Source organism: Triticum urartu, chromosome 5, assembly GCF_003073215.2.
Source record: "Triticum urartu cultivar G1812 chromosome 5, Tu2.1, whole genome shotgun sequence".
Lineage (NCBI taxonomy): Eukaryota > Viridiplantae > Streptophyta > Magnoliopsida > Poales > Poaceae > Triticum > Triticum urartu.
This window is the reverse complement of record NC_053026.1, coordinates 91,456,951-91,474,028: the sequence shown is the minus strand read 5'-3', so window position 1 is coordinate 91,474,028 and position 17,078 is coordinate 91,456,951. Positions and strand designations below refer to the sequence as shown.

Below are 17,078 nucleotides of genomic sequence, written 5' to 3'. Positions count from 1 at the left end.
ATCATAATGGGCAAAAACATAAGCTAGTAACGTACACATTTTTCTAGACTATGTTACTACCTCCATAGTAGGTAGAAACATCTATATAGTGTCATGCAACGATGTATTTATTAGGTTATAGACTTATTGTTTTTTAAGTATGTGATATTCCGGTAACTTAGCTAGTTACTATAAACACCTCTCTCTTCATTAAATATGTGCCATATAAGCAAAGTTGTATTGAAATATGTGATGTTACTCCTAAATTCCTCCCCATTTTGACCAGCCTAAAACCACAGTCGTCTCTCTCTGAGTGAGAGAAAAGGCGAACCGATAATTCGGGGGAAATATAAAGGGGAAAAGAGAAAGCTCCGTGCACTCTGTTTTGCGTCTCGTCTCGGGCTCTCGGCTGAAGAAGAGAAGAACCAAAAATGGTACTACTCGGAACTCACACCCCGAGCCCGTGAATTTCCGTCGCGTTCCTCGATTCCTTCCGCGCAGGCGCGGCCGGGTTCGATGCCGCGCGGCGCCGGCGGTCCGCCCGGTCGTCGCGGCGCCCGGTTCGGTGCAGGTTTTGCCGAGATGACCTCGTCTCTGATTTTGTTTTTGTTTTTTTCCTGGGGATTTCAGGACAGGAGGGCGGCGTCGCAAGGGGATTACGACGAGCAAGGTGAGGCTGCTGGGCTTATTTGTGTTTCGCGCAGTCTGCTGCGGAGAAGCCGAGCGAATTTGTTCTGGGATTTTGGGATCTGATTCTGGGCGTGCCTGTGCACTTGCGCTGCGCATTGAATGACGTGCTGGTATGTGTGCAGACCGGCGGGTGAAAGGCGCCGAGGTGTTCGTCGGCGGGCTGCCGCGGTCGGCGACGGAGGGGACACTCCGAGAGGTTGGTTTTGTCTACAGCCGCCAACACCCACTTGTGTATGAGGTGTTGCTTGTTGGTGTCATTCAGGAATGGTGTACTGCGCAAGGACAGACTATTACCTCAAGTGCTTGCATCTCCGATGTGATTTGTAGAAGCCATGTTTAGGAACAGTATATTGTCAGCTGAATAACTGTCTGGTAGCATTATATATTCCACCGTTTCGCATTGTTTATCTCCAGCTATAGTTTTCTGCAATCCAACAGGGGGTGACCAGCTGGTTTGTAGGTTAATCTGAAAACCTGCTAATGGCACGGTTTACTCGCCCATTTTAGATGTGGATGTTGTGTAAGACATGCCAACCAAATCAAATGTATTGGCACACCTAAATCATGTTTTGTATCTACCAGAAGCTTAACTGGTTCTGTAATTTTTGGACGTGGCTTGGTAAATCTGTCTGCAGGCAATATTGTCGTGCTCTAGCTAGTAATAACAGAAATATGTAGTACTACAATGGCTAGAAATTTCGCTTAATTATTGGTCATTGGACTGCTGAGCTTTAAGTATATTTTATCCATTGTAAATTAATAATAGTCACATAATTGATTCGTTAACTTTCATCTATTCATGTAAAAAAGGGTGTTTTTTTTTTCATTTCTTCTGGTTGCCACATACTCGTTGGACTGACCATTTCATGAGCAGATATTTTCTACTTGTGGTGAGATTGTTGACTTGCGCATAATGAAGGATCAGAATGGTGTTTCCAAGGTCTGGTTTTATTGCAACTCTTATGACATTGCAATAAATGTTTCGATTCTTCAGACATAGTAATATACTATCGAGTAACTTTTATCACGAATTTTATCAACATTAATTTTCCCAAACTTCCTCAGGGATTTGGATTTGTGAGATTTGCAGAAAGGGAGTGTGCTTATATTGCTAAAAGGCAAAAGAATGGGATTGAGGCAAGAGCACCAAACTTCTTTTTAGTTGCTGTAGAAATTTCCATATCACACATTATATGTACATATGTTTTAAAACTTTCTAATCCCCCATTTCCTCAAATCTCAAGTAGAATCTAGGAAATAATCAACTGTTATCTTTACTATAAGAGTACTTTTTCAATGATATACTATAAGGAACTAGACATGATTGCAAATAAATTGGTGACACCCACCAACCTGCTTTTTATTGTGGCTGAAATGGCTAAATTTAGAGGTTAGTGAGGTAAATTCCTTCAATTACATGACCAGAAAAGAAATTTCAAGTTAGTTATTATACACTCCACCTATCAGTATCATAAATTTGCATGCATTACTAGTTCTTAATAGCTCTGTTAGTCATTATACTTATTTAATGAGCTGTTTATATCCTTATCAATATCATAAAAATGTTGTCACAAGTTCACCTTTTCTTCCCTTTGTAGTTTTGTGTTGAGTTGAGAGAGAAAGACGCTAGCTTTCTTATTCAGTATCATGGAATTAAACATCTTTATTACATCACATATATTAATCTTGACATGAATAATATATTTGTTGTTTGTTCTCTACTAGCTTCAAGGAAAGCGACTAGCTGTTGATCTTTCTTTGGATCAAGATACACTCTTCTTTGGAAATCTTTGCAAAGGTAAGCTTCACTCAGAAAGAACCTTCATAATCAGAATGCAGAAAATTTCCGAAAGCATTTGATCCATCAGATTAGTGCTTGATCTTCTACTTAATAGTTCGAGACCTAAATGAAGGAATGGAAACAGCTGCAAGATCCGCTTACTTCTTTCTCCTAGTCAGCTCTTATCTCATATTGCCCACAAGCTGTTCACAATTGCCCAACCAGAGATATCTATTAGAAGTATGAAAGAACAAATACTAAAAATTATCATGGCGAAGTTCTACTATTCTTTTTTACTGTAAGACCTTTTTTTTTTGGTGCAACAGCTGATCACTCCCCCCCCCCTCCCCCCCCCCCCCTTCTTTTTAAAGATTGGCATTCTGTGTCCAATATCTTGATCGAAGTATGGAGGTCAAAATAAATAGAATAACAATAAATACGGAAACAAAAACCACATGACTATAAAGTTGATGAAATTGATACCGAGGTCAGATTCTCTACTATAAAAAGAGATACAGTTGATGAAAAGACCAAGCTATCAAGTCCAACCTCTGTTTTCATTAAAAGAAGGGAAATATTGTTTTCCGTCCTCAACTATTACATGAATGTAGCTTTCACCCCTGAACTCTAAAACCACTCAAAGCTGGTCGCTCTACTATCATTACAGGGCAATTTTCATCCCTTGGAGCAGTTGGCCTTTTGAAAGCGGTTTTGAGTAATGTGGCTCTGACGTGTAGGTGTAGGCCACATCATCACCACGTGTCTACCATGTCACAAATACATGGTGTTGTGGCTGATATGTAGGCGCACGTCATCCAAAACCGCCTTGGAAGGGACAAAACCGCTTTGAGAGATGAAAATTGGACGGTGTGGATAGTTGAGAGACCGACTTTGGGCGGTTTTAGAATACAAGGATGAAAGCTACACTCAGACAATAGTTGAGGGGTGGAAAACACCCATTCTAAATTTTAGATATATATTGGGTCTGACAAACTTTTGACTTGTACTGTGAACAGTTGTTCTTGACAAAATTTCTTGTTAAAATGTTGGTTTATGAGAACTTTCTTATGAAAAAACCGCATGTATATTATCACCTAAATTCTTATCATTGCGCTATCTATTTCTTTTGTCAGAATGGAGTGCTGAAGAATTTGAAGAATTGATTCATAAGGTAGAACATGTTTCCTTTTATTTTATGTTTCAAGAAAGATCACTGGGATATACAATTAGTGATACAATTCTTTGACCTTCAGACATTCAAAGATGTCATATCAGTTGACCTTGCAACGGCTTCAAATCTTGATTCTTCAACGAGCAAAAGGCGTCTAAATCGAGGCTTTGCGTTTGTGCGATTTTCTTCTCATGGAGTAAGTATCTATTCTTTATTCTGTGCTAGGAAATCCGTTTTTGGTTAACTTCATCATCCAGTGCATTCTATTGTGGAAGTCATGACCTGATAGTTTCTTTATCGAACATGACCTGATAAGGTGGGTTTGAATTTTTTCTGTTGTTTAGTATTTTCCAATTATAAATTATAACTATTTAAAGGTGCATATAAATCAGCTACTTTTCATACCTTCTTGACTTTGAGATTATGTGTATATTTTTTTAACATCTTTCCTAGCTCCTAGTTTACTATAGTTGACCATAGCCTTGTCGGTTGATTTATCTTGCAGGACTTGACCAATATTATTGCCTCTCAATTTTATAAACAATCTTATTGGATGAAACCATCTTATGTCTATATCAGAAATTCAGAATATGTGACTAGATTCTATTGATTCTTCTGCTTATCTGTTGGTGCTGCACAGTGATTCTGCACTTTATTGCTTGCCATAAATCTGTCTATCTAGCAAAATAAGTTCATCAGACAGTCCATCATTACATGCTCAAGTAATCGCATATCCTTAGTGCTGCTACCTCAGTTTAGGAAGCTAGACAATGAATTGACACCAAGTTACCAACATACCTTTGTTCTGCTGACAAGCAGCCCATCTCTTGGAGTCATATACTCAGTATTGGTTATGAACTTTTATGACGTAACATATTTTCTCATCCTTTTCTCTTATATGACTGATTAACATTGCAAAGGACAATCTTCTGTGCTCAACTTTTTGCGTATGAAAATGTTCCCCATACATTCCGGATCTGCAGAAGATATGAAAACCAAAGCAAACAACTTTATACTTCTGAAGGTGTTGCCCGTATTTAATGTCTCCTACAAATCTTTGTTCGGCATACTTGTAAAGAAATATCAGAATTGCAGATATGCCGCTTTCGATTCACATATACCTCCAATCTTTGATCAATCTCCAATCTTCACAAGGATTTCTATCCACTACACTAGTTCCTTTACAGAGTGCAGGAGACAGATATGGCGGCATATCATTCCTATATACGTATTATATTATATTTATAAAGTTTAGAGCTGGTAGTGAGTCCACTCCTCTTTCTCCACTTCTACTCGCATGGAGGACCAACATCCTTGCAAAGAGCACAAATACACAAATACACTCATACTCGCATGTGGGACCAGCACTCTTGCAAAAAGTACAAACAACATGTACAGTCTTACTCAAAATGTTGTGCCCCCCCCGCCCCCCCAATTTCAAAATTTGAAACAACTTCTCGCTCAAATCTTGTGATGGCCCTCGCATAGCCATTTCAGTTGCTCTGGTTCATCACCGCCCACAACCCCTCGACTTTTCATTCTCATTTTTTTCGTCGGAACCACAAAATGGTTGTAAGAAACCGACACTCTTCCGATGATCTCCAATGCTGGTGACCTAACTCGATATTTTTGGTGGTTTCGTACCAACGCACGGGCATAGTGCTAATTTTTATGTTAATCCCTAATCCTCTCTGATTAAGTAGATGACCTATTGTGACAATTGCTACATCTGACGAGACATTGCATGCAAGGAGGGTATATTAGTGAGTTATACACCAAAAGAATAATTTACACCTTTGCTTAAAATTTCCGGGTGCAGCATCTCTGTAATGGGTCTCACGGATCCCACCTGTATATATATTACCCAAAGTGACCAATGGTTAAGTAGTTACAACTTACAAGGTCAGCTGCAAGCTGCAAGGAGAGGTAGTCAAGCCAAGACTTGGCTGACACCTTATCCACCGGGTTTTTAAACCGATGCAACCAGAGGTCTAGATCATTTACAGATGTTTGTGACGGTTACAGCGGCAGTATGGTTCTCATTTTTGAAGATGGTGAGCAGCGCTTCAGGCCAGACGCAAGGGTCTAGGCCAGCAGGAGTAGCAGTGAGCCAAAGGTCTTGAAATCTTCCTGTAGTTTGTAAACCGAGCAGATCCCAGACTCTGGTGGCAGCCGGGCAAGAGACAAACAGGTGTAGAGTGTCTTTGGACCGGAGCAATGCGGGCAGTGAGCATCAGGTGCGATATGTTTGTGGAACAGGTTTGCTCGTGTATTTTAGTCTCCCTCTGATAACAGCCAGGCCAATATCTTGATCTTGCTCGGGTTTCTAAAATGCCAAATTAAGTCAGCATGATCATCTTCCACTACTTCCTGCATTAATATGTCGTAGACAGCCTCGGAGGAGAAGCTGGGGCTATGCACAAGGAAGCGCTCATCTGGACTGTCCGACAGCTGGAAATCCTGTAACAACAAAGACAGAGCAACAAGCTCGCTCGAGGCAGCGTTGGTTAGCCGGTTCATGAGGTCGTAAGTAGCCCGTAAAGCATGATGTGCACAACTAGGACGTGTGTGTTTGTGGAGTGGGAGTAGAGGTTTGGGAAAGCTTTTGCTAGAGGTTTGTTGGTGGGTCAAGTGTCATGCCAAAAGAACGTTTTCTGGCCATTGTTTGAGATCACGAAAGTTATGTCTAGAAGCTTTGGTAGCTGGGTTTGGATAGCTTTGTTAGGAAGGAGGGTTTTGGGCAGGAAGCTATTTGTGGTAGGCTAGAGAGGTGTTGTTGCTTGATCCAGTAGATCCAGGGTAGCTGAGGTTCAGTGGTGTCTGTAGGCAAATTTCATTAGGAGACAGTTGTTTTGTGTAGCTAGATCTTTGATACCAAGACCACAAAACTTTTTGCCTTTTCGGCTGCTGAAGAGACTTGCTCGGGGGCGCAATGTTTGATTGCGTGGAATTTATGGAGTTTCAGTCACCTTGACAACAGGAATGACAATAAGTCCTTCAGTTCCCTCTTCCTCTTCTATCAGTAACTGATATCTGAAGTATCTACTTCGTATTACGTATATTCTGTTCCAACTTCTGTCATATACTACCCCTAGCCTTGTCTTTCCGTTCAAATTTTTCGGACGCATATACTTGGTTCCATCAAAAGACATTAAAGCTAGCGAGCCACTCAGCTCCATGCTATGTTTTTAAAGCGTCCCTAAGGCGACGCCTAGGCGTCGAAGCGCTCCCCCTCCGCTTTGGAAAATCGACCGCTAGCGCCCAAAGCGCCCGCCTAGGCGCCAAAGCGCCCCCCCTCCCTAAGGCGGTAAGGTGTCGCCTTAAAAACATAGGCTCCATCTTTGTTTTTGGTCTTCATTTTTCTTCAGGGATCAAGGGTTTGGTCCTCTGATAGCATATGCAATCTATGGCGCTTCCATTACGTGCTGAATGTGTACTATGCCGTTGCCGCTATTTATTTTGGTTCACTCTTTCTTTAGAAACTGGGAGAACATGTGGTGGAATCAGAAGTCATGTATAGGTAGTACAGCTCCAATGTTTAATTCGAGTTTTAGCATCAGAAAGATGAGAACAAGTATGTAGGAATAAGGAATTGGAATATGGAAATCAGCATTTGATCTCATCTCTGCAAGTGATTGAATCATGCACTTCCTTGTTACTCATTTTATTCTGTAAACTGTTGTCCCCTCTCTCTCCATCTCCTTCGTAATTTAACCCATCAGATACTTGCCAGTGACCAAGCCTTTCTGTTTTGGAAAGTCTGACAAGCTGATCCTTCATTCATTTCGCCATTTTCCTTAGCTTCATTTCTGCACAAATGTACTGCTCACAATCTTAAGCTGACATTGCATGCGGCGGAGTCTCACTTCTGACATTAATCATAGCTGCCAATTATGTGTATGTTTGTCAACATATTATGTTGGTTCGTCACTGATCTGAGATTATGCTACTGATATGTATGCAAAAGGGAAATATCTATATCATCACGGAGATGTTCTTTAGTCCATGTTATCTGAACAGATCATCTTCCTTTGATTCCTTTCCTCCTAAAACTATCGATCACACATCACAGGCTGCAGCACGTGTACTCCGTATTGGTTCCAGAACAGATTTTATGCTTGGTGGTATTTTGCATCCAGCAATAAATTGGGCTGAGAGGGAGTCTAATGTGGATGCTGATGAAATGGCCAAGGTAATTTCAATGGAGAACATTTCTTCTTAATTTCAGTATAGCTATTTTATGTTTTGATTGTGTTCTCTATTCTGGTGATACACAGATTAAGACTGCTTTTGTTGGTAATCTACCAGCAAATGCCAATGAGGAATATTTGAAAAAGCTTTTTGGACATTTTGGAGAGGTTTGTCTATCAACATGGCTATCACATATTTGCATTTACCAATCTTATCTGTGATGTTAATCCTAAAGTGACGTGTAATTGCTGATTAGGTAATTCGGGTTGCGGTCTCAAGAAAAGGACAATACCCAGTTGGATTCATTCACTTTGGCAGTCGTTCAGTAAGTAGTTGTGTAAATTCTGATATCATTTTAAGTTGTATAGCTCAAGTTATAACCAAGTAATTTACATTAATTTTAATTGATTGCAGGAGCTTGACAATGCAATAAAAGAAATGGATGGTAAAACTGTCAGCGGACCTAACCGAGGACCATCTTTCAAGATCCAGGCATGAATAGGAATACCATTTTTTTGGGCTATTTCTTGCTTCTTAATTTGTTTTTTTTCTGGTTTTGATTAGTCAAATTTAGCCGTGGTACTGTTCATCACAACAGGTTTCAGTTGCTCGACCTGCAGTAGAGAACGATAATAAGAGAAGTCGTGAAGAGGTGAAAACTAGAAGATCAAATGTATCAGGAGGCAAGCCAGATTATTCTCATGGCAGATACGGACATGATTCGATTGAACGGCAAACGAAAGCTCCAAGACTATCAAACAGGGTATGGGTGATACACCATATAATCATTTTGTACTAAAGCCAAGAAGTCAGATTTATTTGTACAACTGAGCTAGCTTTTGACTTGCTAAAGCTTTAGCTCACTTATATATCTGTCTAGTTGTCACAAGATCCATCGTATTAAGACTTGATATTGTGCTAATAGGTCTAATCTTTGGCTGATGCACGTTGTAGTACAATTGCTCTAAAATTGAAATGGTCATTAACCTGGCAGCTCTTGATGCTCTGATATAGTCTTGTCTGTTATTGAATCAGACGGTTGTTGTCTCTAAACGCCTATTATATTTCCATACAAAACAACATAAAGTATAAGATTTGACATCAATACTCGCAGCACGGTTCTTGTGTAGGAATAGAGGGAGTTGAATAAAATGCGTACTTCAGAAAGGAAAAAAGGTGGTATCTTTGTTGACATATTTGCGTTTTTATCCCCTAGGTGTCTGATGTCACTGATCCCTATGAAGCAGCTGTTAATTCACTACCTTCAGCCGTCAACGAACTCTTACTTCGTATTTTACGTCTTGGAATTGGCAGTCCATACGACGTAAGTAATTTGTTAGAAATGTTCCTATTTATCTTCGTTTTTTGAGGGTACGGAGCATCATCGTCCTGTATTTTTCTTCCCAGATTGACATCCATTGCATAAAGAGCCTCAGTGAGCTCCCTGAGTCAGGTGCTGTTGCCGTCCTTAATCAGGTGTGTAATTGTTTCACGTAGATGATCTCTGAGCTCTTACCTGAACTTTTCTTTTCCAAAAGCCTCTTACCTGGGCTTGAAATGGCACTATTAGTCTGATTAATTCTCGATGCAGTTTTTGATAACAGGTTCTGACAAACGCAATAAAGGAGAATATTTCCTTTCATTAATTGCTAAGGTTGTTACTTATCTTATTCAGCATCTCCCTTTTTCTTTCGTGGCTGTATTTTTAAGCAACTATGCATTCTAATGTATGGAGTTTTGACTTGCAGCGCAAGGTTGAGGCTTTTGGCGCAGCACAAATATTACAGGATACTACTTATTTGTCCAGAAATTCTGAAATACAAACCAAGCGATACCGGCACCAAGATTACGATTACACAGCATCCGGGTAGGCATCCTCGAGGGCAATGAGCAAAAGGACATTGGCATGATCCTGTTTCTCTTTTACGAGCTTAGTAGCTTCTCTGCTTGCATCCTTTTACTGGGTTGCTATTGCAAATATTTCATGTGAATATGTGATCATCGAGATCCATTTTATTTGCAGGAGCAGTAGATACAGCTCCCTAGGCGGTTATCCTTCCTCCTCTTATGTTGACGATCCAATTGTGTCTCAGTCAAGAAGATATGCCGAAGAAAGACCCGCTGTTGTAAGATACCCAGAGCCAAGACTGCGGCGAGAAGAAGTACTACTTGAACCACGACCAAATATTGGAAGGCAACTAGATCGAATATACACACAAGAACAGAGTTATAACGAAAGATCCGCACATGAAGCCAGGCAGGACACGGGAAGGCATCTAGATCGAAGAGACATACATGAGCATAGTTATAAGGAAAGGTCGGCACATGAACCCAGACAGGACACTGGAAGGCATCTAGATCGAAGATACACACAAGAACAGAGTTATAATGATAGATCAGCACATGAAACCAGGCAGGACACTGGAAGGCATCTAGATCGTAGAAACATACATGAGCAGAGTTATATTGAGAGATCAGCACATGAACCCAGACAGAACACCGGAAGGCATCTAGAGCGAAGATACACACAAGAACAGAGTTACATTGAAAGACCAGCCGAAGCTGTTCTCTCTAGGGAAAGAAGATTGGTATCTGCCACAGGGTACTCCACAAACATAGAACCAGAATTCAAGTCCAGGTCCTCTGCTGAATATTCTGCTGAACATCAGCAGATGAGGTTTGATCCCTACACAGGGGAGCCTTACAAGTTTGATCCCTTCACTGGGGAGCCCATCAGGCCAGAAGCAAGCCTGCGTCGCTCAGGAAGCTTATACTGACCGGATTGACTGAAGAAGCATGTTTCGGAATAAATCCCCGGCACCTCTCCGTGAAAAAAGCCAGTGTGCGCTTCACCTGGCTATGATTTGTGATACTACCTGACATTATGAAACACTCCTTCCGTTTCAAACATAAGGCGTATTAGGTTTTGTTAAGACAAGGCTCTGACCAAGAATTACTTTGTTAACATGTGGTTTATATGGCATAAAATTGGTAGCACTAGATTCTTATTCGAAAGTGTTTACTGATAATTTGTGATATTCTTTTTATCATGTATATAAACCACATATTAATGGGGCAACTCTTGGTCAAATCCTTGTTGTCTTGACGAAACCTAGTACGCCTCGTATTATGAAACGGAGGTGCGAGAGCACTGGAGTGTGTTTTATGATTTCGTGACCCCTTCTGACATTTTTAGTATGCACCAGCACAAATGCTACAATCTAAATTGTTAGTACTCTATCAGCAATTGTCACAAACTTTCTTTTTTCTACTCTGGCTTTGGATGCTGGCTACTCTGGCTTTCTCATGTTTACTCATCAAAAGCATGCCAAGCAAGATAACCGATTGACCAGATGGCAAGAAAAGTGGAAATCTGAGGCTTGCTAATACCACTTTCTTTTCTTCTACTACTTGATGGCTACTTCACTTGATTGCTTAATGATGATACCCTTTGCTACTTTGCTTGACTTGAGTTAATGTACTGAATACTCATGCTAGCCAGGTGTATGAATGCGCGTGCAATTCGCTAAAAAGGAGCTCTACTATAACTTGTGAACGAAATTGCTTACAAGCTGCTTTTCTTCCCTTGTGTTAGTCAAGCTTTTGAAGTTTGAATCTGTTAGTGCTTGCGTGGAAAATGTGGTACTCCCTCTGATCCATATCACTTGCCGCAACGTTGTACTAAAGCTGCGACAAGTAATATGAGTAGGAGGGAGTACCTGATTATTCACCATTGAAGATGCTTTTATGTCATTATTATGAAGAATATAATTTTATCTCGTTATATTTTTTGTGTATGGTCGTGGTGATTTTTGCAATGACACCAGGGTAATGAGATAAAAATTAAAGGATTATTAGTCAAATCAGATGCTCCATCAGTCGGTTGGATTAATGGATACAAGCTGGATACCTATGGTAGGGCAAGAGGGAGACCCCCTCCTTCCTTATCATTGACACATATAGCGCCTAACTTGACACACAAGGACCAGTCTTCTTGATCATTTGCCAATTATTTGCAAACCCATCTCTGTCCGTGTGCCACAGTTCACATTGTTCTTTCTACACATAGCACATTATCTAGCAACAGTACTATTACTATTCTTGCCACTTCTCTTGTGGAAGCAATATTCCATGAAGAAGAAGAATTTGCCGAAACTAGCGAAACGGACCATTTTGTAGATATAACATCGCCGCGACCCAAACACTCGGCAACTAACTGCCACATTCATCTCAGAAAAGAAAAAAGGGGAAAAGGAAAAGAGGGAGAAAGGGGATAAATCAGGTGGGTCATGGCATCACATTGGGAGCACATGTGGCAAAAGCTGATTGTGAGCAGCCATACAAACATGCCCAACAAACCAATAAGCTGGAGGAACAGTGAGATGCAGGGTCAGTGCTGGAAGGGAGCACGCCACACATGACCAGGGGAATATACATTGCAAGCAGCTGTGCCGCGTGCAGGTTGAGGGCCAGCAGCAGCAACAGCTTAGCCGCTATGGGAGATAGGCATGCATGCCTATCCATTATTCAGGGTCCAAGCCCCTAGTTTAATGGTGGTTATGGTGTCATTAGGGGCAGTGGATGGGCAGGACCACCCAACATACACCAGTGCACACACACTGGCACCGGATGTTGCATCTAAACCCCCCATTATCTTTTGGCATTTCTTCGTCCACTTGAGAGTTTGTACATGTGCCACCACGCCTCGACTTGTGTCTACCGGGCGGTGTTTATGCGTCGTGTTCGTCGCATTTCGGTAAATGCCGGGCATTGAAACCGGTATCCCAAAATTCAAAGAAATGCAATTTGCGATCTACTATTATATTACACGGCTAAGATATTTTGAAAAATAAAAACTCTTGGCTAACCGACTACAATTTGGACGTCGGAGTCGACCAAGTCTCCATCCCAAACAGTTTGTGCAGCCAAACAAAATACTGGTACACGCACCCTGGTATTATGACGATGATTTGAACAAATCAACAAACAGTTCGGGGGTAGCCATCTTGGAAACAAACTAATCATTTGATTACTGCCCACATTACTGTTCAACTGTTTGAAATTAGTACGTATTCATGCAGGGAGATACGGAGAGGCCACCAAACCTAACCTACTACAGGATTCGATCGGTGATGTACGAGTTCCATCAGGAGACACCCCCGGTAGATGACCGACAAACTGATGATAATTAGGAGGAGATAATCGTGATTTTTCACCATGATTTATCTAATCTCGTCGTATTGAATCTCTCTGAATTATTTGGGGTGTATGTATAACATACTCGCGTCACGTGAGCGGTGGTCCTTTGTTGATCTGAACGTTGTGGTTGCGTGTATTCCGGGCTAAAAAATTTCTCGGTGCGGAAACGGCCGATTAATGTAGGAATGGGGGGTGGGGGGGGGGGGCGCTTTGCTGGCGCCTTATCTCCTATGATTCTTCATCCAAGGAGCTGTGGAATTACTTGATTGTCCTTCTGTGTGGGTGGTGCCAAAGTGGATAGCGACTGGGGTGGAGTTTCTTTGGCAAGATTATGGCGGCACCGTCCGATCGAGAACCAGTGGTTCGGATCATCGGCAACATGCGAAGAAACCAGCTGAGATTCAAGCATATTTTATCAGTTCTCATAATTATTGCAAATGCATATATACCTTTGAAAAATTGATAGCATTTTCTTTCTGCAATACCATACAAATTACTCCTTTTTGGTGAGGGAATATGAACTACTGATAGGCACTAGCAAGCAACCAACTCAAGCTGGCACTGGCCTTTTCAAAACATTACTCTAAAATGTATTATCCACCACAAAAACTCTAGAATGTACAATACTAAGGATTTTCAGACACAGGCCATTGCTCGCCACACAATTTCAATTTTCTATTTCTGAAAACAAAAAATAAAATAAAAAATAGAACAAGAGGGGATGGGAACAGTGAGAGGTCGTATGGGGTGTTGTTTGTAATATGCTTTGCCACCAAACGAATTGACTTGCCACCAGTGGTCCATAACTCCACCCTCTCTTTTCTACCCTTTTGGATTCTTTCCTACCAAACTCAGCGCCCGTCCTTTGTTAGTACACAAACCAACCAGACAGGCAAACAATCCTCTCGCCGAACTACTTACATAAAGCAACCCTTAATTGCATTTTGTCACATAATAGCAAGAACCTCCACAAGATATAGATGGTTCATCCATAAGCAGTTAGTTAAGGTCGACATAGCAAAGCAAAAGTGCATGCCTCAACAACATATCTCAGCTAGAATGATGGGAGTACGAGCGAAGCCACACAAAGTCAACTGCATTATCCATGCGTGCATGTGCACGAAAAGATTCATTGCTCTTCAAAGGTAGTAGTACAATATGCACTTTGAGTGCAGAAGCTCAGCCCAAAAGCTAAGCTGTTTGCATGTTCGCAGAATTTCGTCAATGCTGGCTGGCTGGCTGGCCAATTAAGCTATCTTTTTGGCTGAATAATTACTTGAGAAAACAACAAGGCAACAACAAACAATGAATGTTGGCAAGATCTGGGATCCATCGCCACTTTTCCAGCTCTCCGCCGTTAACAACCACCATCGAGCCCGTGAGTGATAGTACTGCCTCCTAGGTGTATGACTACGACTAGTACGCAGTGTCAATGTCAGTTCAGAGGAAGACTGAAGTTTTTGTTTTCATTGACCAAACAAAGTGCACAGTCCTAATTCCCGTTCCTAAGAAAATTTAACATATGCACTTTCGCCAGGTAATTTCCTACTTCGCAGTGTTTTCGTTGACCAATTGAATTTAGGTGCAGCGGCGGCAGCTTGGGAGGAAGCGGCGGCGGCAGAAGAGGAGTAGGCGGCCGCGTGGGGCGCGGCGGCGGCCTAGAGCGGAAGCGATGGAGATCGGAAGAAAACTTATAGTACCATATAGAAGGCTATAGGATGCAACTCAATTGTATTCATCGGAGTCTGTTACAATGATGTCTTGCATGACAAGCCAACTAACCCTACAATATCTCTAGGAGTTAACCTATACAAGGCTAGAGATGATAGGAGAATCAGTCGGTAATAAATACAGATATGTCACGGTTCAACCCCCCCTCCCTCCGCGCGCGCGCAGTCGATGCGAAGCGTCGGCATCGACGATGCAAAGACTGAACGAAACTCCTAGAATGCAACAGTTGGCAACCCATTGGTCATGATGTCGGCAAACTGTTAGGTAGTCGGTACGTGAAGAGCACGAAGCTCACCCAACTGAACCTTCTCACGCACAAAGTAAACATCCAGCTCAACGTGTTTGGTGCGCTTGTGCTGCACCGGATTAGCCACGAGGTAGGTGGCTGACACGTTATCACAGAAGACCACAATAGCCTTCAGAAAGTGAAATCCGAAGCTCACCCAGGAGGTGACGAAGCCAACAGGTCTCAGCGACCACGTTGGCAACAGCCCGATACTCAGCCTCAACACTTGAACGGGAGACAATAGGCTGCCGTTTAAAGGACCATGAGACAAGAGAGTCACTGAAGAAGACATAGTAGCCAGACATGGAATGCTGGGTGTCAGGACAGCCAACCCAGTCTGTGTCAGTGTAAGCAATGAGCACAGTCGAGGCGGAGCCGAAGACCGTAGGTCGGCGTGCCGCGAATGTACCGAAGAATGCGCTTAACCATAGACTAGCGAACATCACGGGGCGAGTGCATGTGCAAGCAAACTTGCTGCACCGCAAGCTGAATGTCTGGTCGGATGAGCGTAAGGTACAGAAGAGCACCAACAATGCTGCAGTAGAGGGCGGCGTCAATGGCAGGCTGGCTAGCTGTGGCAGAGAGCTTCGACTTGGCCTCAGCAGGCGTGGCAGCCGGCTTGCAGTCGGTCATGCCAGCACGATCCAGGCGGTCGAGAGCATACTACCCCTGATGAAGGAAGAACCCAGAGGCATCGCGTCGCACATTGATGCCGAGGAAGGAGTGCGACGGCCTAGGTCCTACAACCGAAACTCAAAGCCAAGACGACCGATGATGTTGCGAAGAAGATCCTCTCGGGAGGCAGTGATGACAATATCATCGACATACAACAGGAGCATAGCCACATGATTAGACCGATGGAGCACAAACAACGACGTGTCAGACGTGGTGCTGCAAAAACCGAGAACGCCGAGAAACACCATGATGCGCTGGTACCACGCGCACGGAGCCTGTTTGAGGCCGTATAACGACCGTGACAACAGGTGGACTGTTGGGGAACACAGTAATTTCAAAAAATTTCCTATGCACGCGCAAGATCCATCTACGTGATGCATAGCAACGAGAGGGGAGAGTGTTTTCTACATACCCTCATAGACAGTAAGCGGAAGTGTTATGACAACGCGGTTGATGTAGTCGTACGTCTTCACGATCTGACCGATCCTAGCACCGAAGGTACGACACCTCCGTGATCTGCACACGTTCAGCTCGGTGACATCCCACGAACTCTATATCCAACTAAGTGTCGGGGGAGAGCTTCGTCAGCACGACGGCGTGCTGACGGTGATGATGAAGTTACCGACGCAGTGCTTCGCCTAAGCACTACAACGATATGGCTGAGGTGGAAATCTGTGGAGGGGGGCACCGCACACGGCTAAGAGATCAACTTGTGTGTCTATGGGGTGCCCCCCTCCCCCATATATAAAGGAGTGGAGGAGGGAAGGGCCGGCCCTCTCTATGGCGCGCCCTAGGGGGAGTCCTACTCCCACCGGGAGTAGGATCCCCCTTTCCCTAGTAGGAGTAGGAGAGAAGGAAGGGGGAGAGATAAGGAAGGAAGGGGGGCCGCCCCCCACCCAATTCGGGTTGGTCTAGGGGGGGGCACCCTTCTCCTTGGCTTCCCTCTCTTCTATTCGATTAAGGCCCAGTAAGACCCATATACTCCCCGGGGGGTTCCGGTAACCCCCCGGTACTCCGGTAAATGCCCGAACTCACCCGGAACCATTCCGATGTCCAAACATAGGCTTCCAATATATCGATCTTTATGTCTCAACCATTCTGAGACTCCTCGTCATGTCCGTGATCATATCCGGGACTCCGAACTACCTTCGGTACATCAAAACACATAAACTCATAATACCGATCGTCATCGAACGTTAAGCGTGCGGACCCTACGGGTTCGAGAACTATGTAGACATGACCGAGACTCATCTCCAGTCAATAACCAATAGAGGAACCTGGATGCTCATATTGGTTCCTACATATTCTACGAAGATCTTTATCGGTCAAACCGCATAACAACATACGTTGTTCCCTTTGTCATCGGTATGTTACTT

General features: G+C 42.9%; 1 protein-coding gene across 3 annotated transcripts; it reads left to right on the top strand.

The window, feature by feature from the left end:
* The first annotated feature begins 296 nt into the window (after window positions 1–296).
* Window positions 297–11,082, top strand: LOC125508040. Of its 3 annotated transcripts, XM_048672597.1 has the most exons (18): window positions 297–413; window positions 610–649; window positions 792–865; window positions 1,544–1,609; window positions 1,735–1,806; window positions 2,395–2,467; window positions 3,583–3,620; window positions 3,703–3,816; window positions 7,693–7,812; window positions 7,898–7,978; window positions 8,068–8,136; window positions 8,226–8,303; window positions 8,410–8,574; window positions 9,028–9,135; window positions 9,219–9,287; window positions 9,403–9,465; window positions 9,560–9,678; window positions 9,835–11,082. In XM_048672597.1, the coding sequence occupies exons 1-18, from the start codon at window positions 411–413 to the stop codon at window positions 10,586–10,588; spliced, it is 2,106 nt and encodes a 701-aa protein (XP_048528554.1). In that variant the 5' UTR covers window positions 297–410; the 3' UTR covers window positions 10,589–11,082. The 3 variants fall into 3 exon arrangements, with proteins under 3 accessions (XP_048528554.1, XP_048528553.1, XP_048528552.1); XM_048672596.1 differs by lacking the exon at window positions 297–413 and having other exon boundaries at window positions 433–649; window positions 9,841–11,082; XM_048672595.1 differs by lacking the exon at window positions 297–413 and having other exon boundaries at window positions 435–649.
* The last annotated feature ends 5,996 nt before the right edge of the window (window positions 11,083–17,078 follow it).

Coding starts and splice junctions, on each gene's coding strand:
- LOC125508040 (XM_048672595.1), top strand. CDS start 496: ATGCCGCGCGGCGCCGGCGGTCCGCCCGGTCGTCGCGGCGCCCGGTTC. Junction 866..1,543: donor CGGAGGGGACACTCCGAGAG/GTTGGTTTTGTC, acceptor TTTCATGAGCAG/ATATTTTCTACTTGTGGTGA. Junction 8,575..9,027: donor CTCCAAGACTATCAAACAGG/GTATGGGTGATA, acceptor TTTATCCCCTAG/GTGTCTGATGTCACTGATCC.